At 37.2% G+C, this 11087-nt stretch overlaps 1 protein-coding gene across 3 annotated transcripts in view; it reads left to right on the top strand.

The window, feature by feature from the left end:
- The window catches only part of SLC35D2 (solute carrier family 35 member D2), a 61931-nt gene that overhangs the window by 11938 nt on the left and 38906 nt on the right, over positions 1-11087 (top strand). For 2 of the 3 annotated variants that reach the window (XR_005255105.1, XM_038123248.1), the window contains exons 6-11: positions 1495-1563; positions 2602-2704; positions 4612-4704; positions 7744-7811; positions 8543-8621; positions 10407-10489. Coding sequence is in view for 2 of the 3 variants with exons in the window: in XM_038123248.1 (XP_037979176.1) it covers positions 1495-1563; positions 2602-2704; positions 4612-4704; positions 7744-7811; positions 8543-8621; positions 10407-10489 (495 nt within the window). In the remaining variant the exon portion in view is untranslated. Of the gene's footprint in view, positions 1-1494; positions 1564-2601; positions 2705-4611; positions 4705-7743; positions 7812-8542; positions 8622-10406; positions 10490-10580; positions 11072-11087 lie in introns of those variants that run through there. The other variant, XM_038123249.1, reaches the window with a different exon arrangement.

Here is an 11087-nt window from a genome sequence, read left to right on the forward strand (position 1 = left end):
AATTTCTTACTTACAGACACATATGTTATTTTTCATGAGAAATTAAGAAGGATATGCTAGCTGCTCAGGATCTCTAATTTCAGTAGTACTGAGTTGGAGGAACAGGAGTAAAAATACATCATACTTTGTGCAGAACTTCACAGTTCTATTCACATGGCTGATGATAGACTCACAAGATGAACTCACAAGGAGAAAACCAGCCTGCTGAAGCTGAACCCAGGAAGCATGAGAGTGATAATCAGGGGAAAGCTAAAAATGCAAAAAGCAAAAAGCCCCCAAGTAAACTGTCTTCTGCTTTTGGCTGAAGCAGCAGTTAATTGATCAATGTGATTTATATTTGGAGATGCTCTGGAATTCTTTCGTGGTTTTAACTTTTCCCAGGGAAAGCAAAACTTGCTGTCTTCTGTTGGCCTGAAGACTCCCACAAGCAAGTGAAAAAAAAATGTGAGTCAGTGAGATGTACATAAATGCTCAGCTGGGGAACAGCAATGTGGTCTGTGAGTGCAAACAACATCCTATCCAGTGGAAAGCTTAGGAGGAGAATGCAGTCTTGGTGCAGACTGACACAGTGGATTTCCTGAGGACTGAAAATTAAAGGACTCAAGAGAGTCTGTGCAGGCTTATGTCAGGATTTTTGAAACAATCGAGGTTTGGATTGTTACTCTTGAGAGTCATTATGACCAAAGCCTAATTTATCTAGAGTCTGCTCAGCACTTTATTCTTAGGACAGTGGTCCACAGATGTGCTCCTCTACATGCAGGATTTCTCCAAGAGTATTTCTTCAAGAGAATTGTGCATTTTGTTTTGAGGATGTTCTCTCTCAGTCTATCTTGACAGAATAAAGACTAGGGGAATATTTGGAAGGCATGTTGTAGTACAATGCAAAAATGAGTGCTTGAGATATTTCCAAATAAAGTAGTGCAGATATAAAAACCTTTTTATAGGTTTACAGTATTCTTTTTACTGCTCTGTGGCAGCACTGATGTGGTAGTGAAGAATGTCATAAGCACCATGTTTTCCCTTTCAAGGAAAAAGTTTCAGTTTGAGTTCAAAATAAGTATCTATTTGAAAATGATCCAGACAGTGTGCTGTATGGCATCTTCCTCAACAAAGGTAGTATGAAAAACTGCATGAGAGATGTACAGTGATTTTCCTTTATTGGACTGCTGGTAGACACTGAAATATGTCTATTATGAATATCAATACACATTAAATCTGCTTGGTTCAGTGCTGTTACTTTGAACCTTTAATGTTTACTTTTATGATTGTCTAGTAAGAGAGTGCTCAGAGTGCTTTTTCAATCTCTCTTCTCAGGGCCAAGGTCTGACAGCATGGCACATGGGCAATCATGTTGTTTCTGTAAGGTTGTCAAGACTTTGCCCTCCTGTTAAATGTTCTGTGATTGTAAATTGCTTTGAAACTTTTCAGGCAGACAGCCATTTAATCTCCACTTCAAATAATGAAAATGTGAACTGTTTGAATTTTTGCCTACAGGAAACGGTACCCACTGAATATTATAGTCAGCGTATTTGCCATCATTCTTGGGGCTTTCATAGCCGCTGGGTAAGGTTTTAATTTCTCATACAAAGCCATGTTATGAGGGGAGGGACAGCAGGAGGACTTTTTCCTTGTTTAATTCTGAGTAAATCTAAATGGAGATAAGTTACTCTGGATCAAGTTTTGATTTGGAAAATCTCTCTAGTGACATCAGTGGGAGGTGCAGTTATACAAAGGATAAAATCTAATTCCTGCTGACGATCTTTGGGTGTCTTTTTCCACCTCTAAGTTTTCCATGTTTGCAGGATCATAAGTGAAAACTATGTGAAGAATGTTGTATTTATTTCATTGTATCAGTGTATTTTAATAATCTTGGAAAAGTATATTCTTGTTCTGGATAGAAACAATGATATTTTGGTTGTCAAATATGGAGATACATATTGTATAATTTTTTAATCATAAAAATACTACCTTTTTTTTTTTTTTTTTCCATTGTAAGATAATGCTTAGAAAGCACCCATATGTTGTTGTCCTCTGCTTTCTGTTTGAACATTCCTTTACCTATCTGGAATGTTAATGTTTTGTTTGTTTGTTTCCTGGCTTTGCTATGAACAAGGGTAAATAATTTCCATGTAATGTGACAGAGATAGAGCCATGTCCTATCAAATTAATTACCCTGTATTGATGAGGTAGCTAGTCAAAACAGAAAGGATAACCATATGTCTGAAAAACATTCAAACCAGTTGGATTTTATTCCCTAGCTGCTTTCTGTAGTAAAAGAAATAGGTAAGTAAATTCAGTTATAATTGGACTGGTTGTCAGGGTTGAGATGGGTGGAATTTTTCTCTGAATGAAAGCTGAACATTTCCTGCCACTTTCACACTGAGTATTAGTAACTCTGATGTCTTGTTTGTGATGGTCCTGTGACTGAAGAAATTTAAAATACTGTGACTTACAAAGAAGGCTTGAAGCAAAACCTGTGACTGACTGGAGTTCATGGGATTTGCATATCCTCATTCACGATATTCGTCTTGGTAAACAACGTAATGCAATGCATTGCATATTTTTTGCTTATTTACAATATAGTATTTCTTTCTTTCCCAGGTCTGATCTGTCTTTCAATCTGGAGGGCTACATCTTTGTGTTGCTAAATGATATCTTCACAGCAGCAAATGGAGTTTATACAAAGCAGAAAATTGATCCAAAGGTAACTGTGGGGTGATTGGATTGAATTTAGCAGCGAGCTACTGTCTTGGTTTAGGGAAAATTTAGGGAGGGGTCCCTCTAGAAAGCAAATTCAAGTGGGCCTTCTCCCTACCTGGTCAGGAGACAAACTTCCTTGGAGAAAAGTGGAAAAAACTATTTATTTAACAAAGTACTCACAAACATGAAAAAAAAAAAAAAAGAATAATATTCAGCATTGGAACCTTGCCTTGTTCTCAGAGAGAGAGAGAGTCATTGTCATGGAGTGTAGCTTGGCTTACTCAGTCTCTTATCAGTCACTCTGATGCTAGAAAATGCTGTGTCCTGGGCCCTGGTGGGCCACAGGTGTGAGCTCCTGACATTTTTCTGGGTTTTCAGTCCAGAGCAGGTTTGAATAATTCCAAGAAAAATAAAAACTACAGTTCAGGGAACTTCTCTGCCTCAGTTAGCTAAAAAAGCTAACTAAAAGCAAAGGAGAGCTCTCTCCCACTGTCCGTGCTGCAGACAACACACACTGAGAGAGAGAGCTGAAGCTCTTATCTCTATGTTCTTGAATACAGCCACCTCAGATATTCCACCTCCTCTCCTTTTCCCCCTCTTCACTCTTGGATCTAGTTTTAAAGGCATAAAACTTATTTCTAGGCTAAACAGACAAATGGGGATAAAATTCAGCATCATAAAGTCACCCCAGGACACTAGTCACCCTAGGATACCTGCTTATTATATGACTTTTATGTACTTGCCATCATGAACTCATAAATAACTTAATTTACTTTCACATTCCAGTTGATATATGCATTCTTAATAGAGAACAGCCTAGAAAAAGTTGTTATTTCTATCTCTGGCCAGGCTTTGGTAAGCAAACAGTGTATTTTCTTTCTCCCAAGGCTTATAAGCAGAGTTTGTAGGTATTAAAAAAATAAAAAAGCAAACCATAAGCAAACAGTTTACATCTAAATTTGATATATATTTATATAAGGATAATGACTTTTTGACTAGAAACACGCGTTATGCGAGGTTCATGTAAAATAAACAGAGAACTGTCCAGCCTAATTCATAACCACAGTAACTGTAGTCTTTTTCAGTTATCTAAAAGCAAATCTTCAGCAAAGGCAAGTGTGACAAGGTATAAGGTGTATCTCGATACACATTACTTACATAAATGTTAGGCAGGCTGCTCTTCAAATGCAGTGCCATGAAACATACTAAGCCATAGCAAAGAGCAGTCTTGGATAGAGGTTTGGTTTCTGACTTCTGTGGTTCACTCTGTACAGCAGAAATATATGTCTTTTAGTCATCTTAGACATCTTAGTTGATTCTAGACTGCATTTTTATTTATGAGCAGCACTTAACAGCCTCACAATTTTTGCAAAATACAGGAGAAGAGATAGGCTGCAGAGATTTTCTAAGCAGCATTGCTGAATCTGGAGGAAGGGAATGCTATTTTTTCATTCTTCTAATTTCCTGCCTTTGTGCCAAGCAAGTTAACCCACAGGTTATATGGCAACCCTTAAGTTGCATAAAGTTACATAAATTACCAGTGATTACAGAGCTCTAGCTATGAGTCAAACTTAATTAATTTTCCTGTTATATGTTTTTGTGGTTGATTTGTAGTAGAAGGACTAGGTGATTCCTTGGCCAGGCAGAGACTTATGTGAAGTCAACACAAAGCGTTCTGGACCAGTGCTTTCGAAAGTTCCTAGTGTGTGCTGAGAGCAGAGAGTGAGTGAAGTGGAATTTCAGCTTAGTATGAAACACTGAATACAAGGATTACAAGTTTGTATTTTAAATTGAGATGTATTCTATCTGTTTACTCACTGACAATAATGTCAGAAGAATTACCAGAGTAATATGTAGTATTTTGCTTCCAAGTGTCTTTTAATGCCAAACACCATGTTTCGTTTTTCACAGGAGTTGGGAAAATATGGTGTCCTGTTTTATAATGCTTGTTTCATGGTGATTCCAACAGTTATTATTAGTTTTTCTACTGGAGACTTTCAGCAGGTAAGTAGCAATATTGCATATCTCAGACTGATAATGTTGTTTTGTTCAGATTTCATTTGGGGTGTGAAAGGGGCTTTTTGTTTATTTTTGAAGAGGTAATCCACCCTCTATGTTAGTGGTTAGTGATTGAAGAGTGTGAGTTAGACTTGTCCTTCACAGATAAGAACTTGTGATTATTCATTTAAGTAGAAGTTAAATTTGTGTGATAGTCCTTATTTGAATCTTAGTCTAGGAACTAAGGTATGTTCAGGGGCACCCAGCTAGAACAAAAGGTTGAGAATCCAGCTGCACTTTGTGATTTGCCACATGCTCTAAAACAAGATTGCAACTATACAGACAATTTCCAGTCTTTCTCTCATTCTGTTGTCCAGGGTGGATTTCTGTTTAGTAACCTACATTGTGCATTCTCATAGGATGAGAGCAAGACTCTCCCCTAGATAATCCTAGATAATTAATTATAATTAATTATAATAATAAATAAATAAATAATAAATAAATAATAAATAAAATAAATAAATAAAATAAATAAAATATTAGATAATCCTAATACAGTATTTGTAGAGAGTATGTCCAGATATCCAGATACTTACAGACCAGAAGGTTTTCCTGGCTCCCTCACAGACTTGCTGAGTTGCCTTTTTTGTAGTAGTTAAATGAGTCTGGTCATTCATATTCCTTTTTAGAAATGTTTTACATTTGCAACAGAAAATTCTTTGGAGGGTATAATAAATCATTGCAATGTTCTTTGTTATATATTTTTGTGCCCTGAACTCACATGATTTTGTCACTGTGTTCTTAGAATTCTGCTTTAAGCACAAAAATTACGATTCCCTGAAAGTGCTGGAATTAGGTCTGCAGTGAATGTGAAATTTCTTTATGTCATCAGTCCAGCATGACCTTGTGCCAGTTTAGGAAAATGCAGCTGCTGCCTATCTTGGAAAAAGAACCCAAGTTTTTATAGCTGTAAGATTTCAACTGCTTTTCCCGAACACAGAGTTGGAGATATTTTGGTAGACCTGGTCAGAGAAGTTTACCTTGTTCCTAGGTTTACTACATGGCAAAATAAGGTGTTCTGCCTACTGGCTGATTTTCTGTAAACATCTTAATGTTCAATTACCTGAAGAGAGTAAATATCTATTAGAGAAATACATTGTGCTTGCTGTACATGACATTGGTTTGGTCACTTAAAAATAGAAGTCCTATTAAATGATGCAGATAACTAGTGTCAGTGTGACATACAGAAATCAAATTACAGAGCAAACAGAGAAAATGGAAAAATACTGATGGTAAGTCAGCAAATGATTGTAGATAACCATTGTACTTAGCAGATTTTCAGACCAATTTTTACCCTGGCAGAGCTTCTTGCCTTGACCTATCACAACATACCTCTTCTGCTGTGAAGTCAAAGCATCAGTACCACATCTATGTGATAGGGTGTTCTAGAGCAAATCTGGGAGAAAATCTCCAAAAGGGGCCCCTCCAGAAAGCAAACCCACATGGTCCCTCCCTGCAACCAGTTTGGGAAGGATTTCTCAGAGAGAAGTGGAAAAAACCTGTTCATTTAACAGGCTAAGCATCCCCCAGCACACAAAATGAGCAATACTGGATGACAATACTCTTTCACTGCTCTGAAAAAGATGACAAATTCAGAAGGTCTCTCCTGGGAGTGGTCACTCTGTTATCAGTCCCTCTGGTGCTGGGAATGGCTGCTGCAGGCCACAAAGTGCATATTCTCAGTGTTTCCCAGGTCCCAGTCTGGAGCAGGCTCAAATGGTTCCAAGAAAAGGGAAAGAAAAACAGTGCAGGGAAAAACTGGACTGCCTAGCTAAACTAACTAACAAGCAAAAGCAGAAGCAAGAGCAAAGCAGGAGCAAGAGCAAAGTGAAAGCAAGCAAAAAAAAAAAAAAAAAAGCAGCACTATGTACTGCCCCATCTCTGTGTCCTGCTGACTCTGGGAGAGTGAGCAGGCTGATAACAAAACAAAACTTCATTCTTCAGAGTCAGTCTTGAAGACAGCATAAACAGAACAGAACTGGGGATACAAGCATCATAATGTCGCCTTAGGACATTGGGACCTGCTTCTACTCCTCTAGATAGTTCTGTAATCTTGGAGAGATGACAGTTTGTAAGTGAATGTCCGAGTTACTAATTTCTCCTCCACCAGCTGGCTCACTGTGAGGAAAGGAAAGCATGATGCAATACAAGAGGAAGGAAGCCCCAAAATGGCTCTCTGTTATACTTGGCAGCTTGTTGCACACCAGCAAAATTCTGGCAGGGCAGAGCTGCTCAAGATCCTTTTTACCTATTACCTCATATGATGGAGGCTCAGCTGGCTGTTAGCATGGACTAACGGCTTTTATTCCGTTTCTCAGGGATGTGTTCAGAGTTAGCTGAATTTGTTGTTTATGTAGCAAGTGTAAACTAACTAGATTAAAATGAGGCATATCCAGGAGTTGCTAGAGATGGAAGAGAATCTGTGACATGTTTCTTGGTGGCTGTGTGGCACTTTGTGTTTGCTGCACTTCACTAGAGAGGATGCTTCAAAGCGCTTGCGCCTTTTCATTGATCTTCATTACAGGAGACCTTAGTAATGCTCAAAAACACAGACTTGGGCCCTGAAAGCTGTTCATGAATGCATCTGTGGTGTGGAAGAGATTTAGAGGAAATTATTTATGTATTTGCCATTTCTGTCCATCTCACATCAACACTATTATGTGTCATTATTCACAGTGTTAGTATCTGTCAGTAAATAGCAAAACACAATTTTCTGTATTGCGTTCATGTTCATTGCTTACAGTGTGCGCTTGTGTATCTGCACTGCTCTACAAGTACTTGTCTAGGTATCAGGTCTAGGTCATCCTGCTGTCTGTCAAGTTAGATGCATTAAACTGTTTCTAGAAGTAATATAAATGGTTCATAATTTTGGTATAAATTAAATGTATTTTGGAAATTTACATATTTTCATATTAAGTACATTTTATATGTGTTTACAGTTGATTATATAGCACATAATTCTCTCTCTTTCTCTCTTTTTAATAGGCAACACATTTCCAGCACTGGACAAATTTTGTATTTGTCTTTCAATTTATTCTTTCCTGCTTGTTGGGGTAAGGACACTGGGGAATAAAGCAGGTTGTTTTCATTTCAGTGTTTCAAATTGCAAATCTCAAATGTAGGACTCACTAATAAGGTACATTAAAGTTCAGAGAAAATAGGGTTATGTCTTGACTCTTAATTATTTCTAATGGTGTAAATAATTGTTCAGTGCTATCTGAATTTTTGACCTCACAGTACAGTGCTGAACACCATGACATTTAGCTTTGTATTTTCTGTACTGTCTCTTCTGTCTGTCTCCTCCAATCATCTAACTTCTTTGCAGTTAATAGCACATAAGTCCTTAAGTACAGGAACTGTTTCAGTGTGTTTGTTCTTTAAAGCAGCTGGAAAAGTGTGGGAGACTTAAAAGTAATGAAACAATGCTTAGTTCCTGTTGAAACTGCAGAGTCAAAGGAAGAAGGAATTGCATCCTGTTCTTCTCTTCCACGTCATAACCAAGGGGTCAAACTAACTTCAAATACTGACATATAAACAGCACAGAGAAAAGGATTGACTCTACTAGAGCTCAAGTAGCATATTTTAACATAAATTTTGAATATTCTATATGTGCACATCATTAACTTAAATGAGAGATTCACAGAAATTCTTTTACAATGGTTTGAAACAGGTGGGATTATAGATTCCAGAAAAATACTCATCCAGATAATGTTGAATATCTTGAAGTAATGTTAAACTTCTTAGCTCCCTGGGAGGAATTTATAAAATTTTCTCCTTTGTTTAGGTTTCTCTTGATGTATTCTACTGTCCTGTGCAGTCATTACAATTCTGCACTCACAACTACAGTAGTTGGTGCCATCAAGGTGAGTTGTGGACCAGAAGAGGGAAATAAAAATGCTCAAATAGACAGGAAAGAGCACTGGCTCAGCAGCAAATTTGATTCTGCTTTGGGATGGAAACTCAAAATGAGGGCTAATACTGAGACACTGCTTGTGCCAAACAAGGTCACACCACAAAGTGACCCTGTTCTCTTGCCTTCAAAGTCAGGTATGCTCCAGAAAACACTGTTAGTATTGATCTATTTTTATTTCTTCTACAAGAGAAACTGGAACAATTTTAATTAAGAGGTGTACATTTAGCCACATTTCATCAGATAGTATCCTGTGCCTCTGTTGTTTATTAGGCTATTGTGTGTTAGTTAGGATGCCCTGATGCAAATCCAGGTGAACTGATGGGGACTAACTTTTACTTTGGCCTAAACTAATTTTCTTTGCAGCTGATACATAGGGCTTTTATAGATATAGAATAATGACTAAGCTGAAGTACGGAGTGTGCTTTATGGTTAAGTGCCTCAGCCTCTGTGTGATAACTTGTGTTCTAGCTGAATGGACTATTTAATTTTGGTTTGTACAAATTCTTGTCAATTTGATCAACACCAAAACATACATGTCTTAAAAATTGAACCTGGTGTCCTTACAAGCTGTTTTCTTTAACTCAGTTGAATTTAAAACTGTGCATCTTGCTTTGTATTGATGAGGACAGCATGTCTAGGAACATCCCTGACTGCCCATGCACTTTTTTGTAGGCCAGTTTGGAGAAAAACACAGAATTATAAATCTGAAAGAGCTTTAGAAAAGACAAAACTTATGCAGCTGTGGGTGACAGACTTTCAGAATTCAACCTAGCTTAACAGGAATAACAGTACTGAAAGCGCTCCCTTCCATGACTAAGGAAAACAATACATTCATCATAACAAAATCTGCAAAAGGAGGGCAGTACTTCTCTTTCTACATCCTTTTTCTTTTTTGAAAGCTGCAAGATTAATCTAGTAGTTTTCATTCTGTGGCCCTGAAAGCATTCTTTTAAATTTTATATGTCTGCATCAAACCGTTAAGTCAGGGCAAGACTATTTATATTTTCTTAGCTGTAATAGTCTTTTACACACTTTGAACAGCTTTAAAGTTGAGAAGCAGGTTATGATGCAGTGGTTTCCATTAGAGACTTGTAGAAACACATGTCATTATGCAGACTAGCTCCTAAAACAATTGAAAGCAACAAAGTTTTGGTAAAATGATCACACACTTCTACATTTTTCCTTCTGTATTTAGGGGTCTATTTTTCCAAAACTTGATGCAGGTGGGTGAGAGGTAGAATTTTTAACTTTAGGCTATGCCTGTCTTGAACCTGTACCAGGTGATTTCAGAGCACATTTAGTTGGAAAAGTAAGCAGTTAACCCTCTTAAGGTAATAATTAAGAACTTTTACTGTAACTTTAAGGCATCCTTTTTATGCTGGATAACCCAAAACCCACTTTTAAGAAATGAGATTGGAATTCCAAAGATAATATAGAAATAAATTTCAAAAGGTGACCTTAGGTCCATTTTGCCTAATATCGAATAGCTTTTTTTTTCTCTCTAGAAAGTTACTGTCCATTGAATACATTTAGAAAACATACTGATTTTATTATTCTTTTCATTGCTACATTATCCATAAGGCTGACATCCATGAAATTAGTTTAAAGGCTGATTTTAGAGTGGTCAGCAACACAGTATAGCTATTTCCTTAGAGAAGTGAATTAGTTGATATCGTTTGTATTCATGGAGATGAAATCTGACTTAAATAAATGCATGACTTTTGTTTCCTTTCAGAATATATCCATTGCTTACATCGGAATGTTGATTGGTGGAGATTACATATTCTCCATGTTAAACTTTGTAGGGCTAAATATTTGGTAAGTGAAACTTGAATAGCCTTTATTTATTAAAGCTGAAAATTTCTCAGTGAGTTCTAGTTTTATATTTCGTTTGATTGGACTCATTCAGGTGATGCAGTTTTGAAACTACTGGCCTGACAAAGCACTGCCTCAGGATGTAAAGGTCATTACGGTTAGTTATGTCTTTTCATGTCTGTTTTCAGACATTAAATATTGCTGTGGTACAGCCTAATTGTGGAAATATGTCTGCAGTTTTACTGTGTGGAATTTTTTATTCTTTATAAGCAGCAGTTCTGAGCTGTGAGGCGTCCAAGTAAAAGTCAGGTGTGGTGTGGGAAGTGAGAACACTGACTGAATGAGTTGTGCCCATTGAATATAAGTTCTAACTTGTGAATGGCTACTTTCTGTGCTTAGATGATAACCTGTGTGTATGAATCTGTGGGCAACTGGTAACTGATCTTTGTCTGCTTGGGGCTGGTTTCTCAGATGGGTTACATAGCTCTCAGGCACTCCTAGTTCATGATAGCTGGTGCTCTTGAGCTCGTCAGAGAGAAAGGTACATATCTATGAAATGACATCTGTAACATCTTTGACACCACTGTTCATTCTCTTTTGT

Source organism: Motacilla alba, chromosome Z (genome assembly GCF_015832195.1).
Source record: "Motacilla alba alba isolate MOTALB_02 chromosome Z, Motacilla_alba_V1.0_pri, whole genome shotgun sequence".
Classification (NCBI taxonomy): domain Eukaryota; kingdom Metazoa; phylum Chordata; class Aves; order Passeriformes; family Motacillidae; genus Motacilla; species Motacilla alba.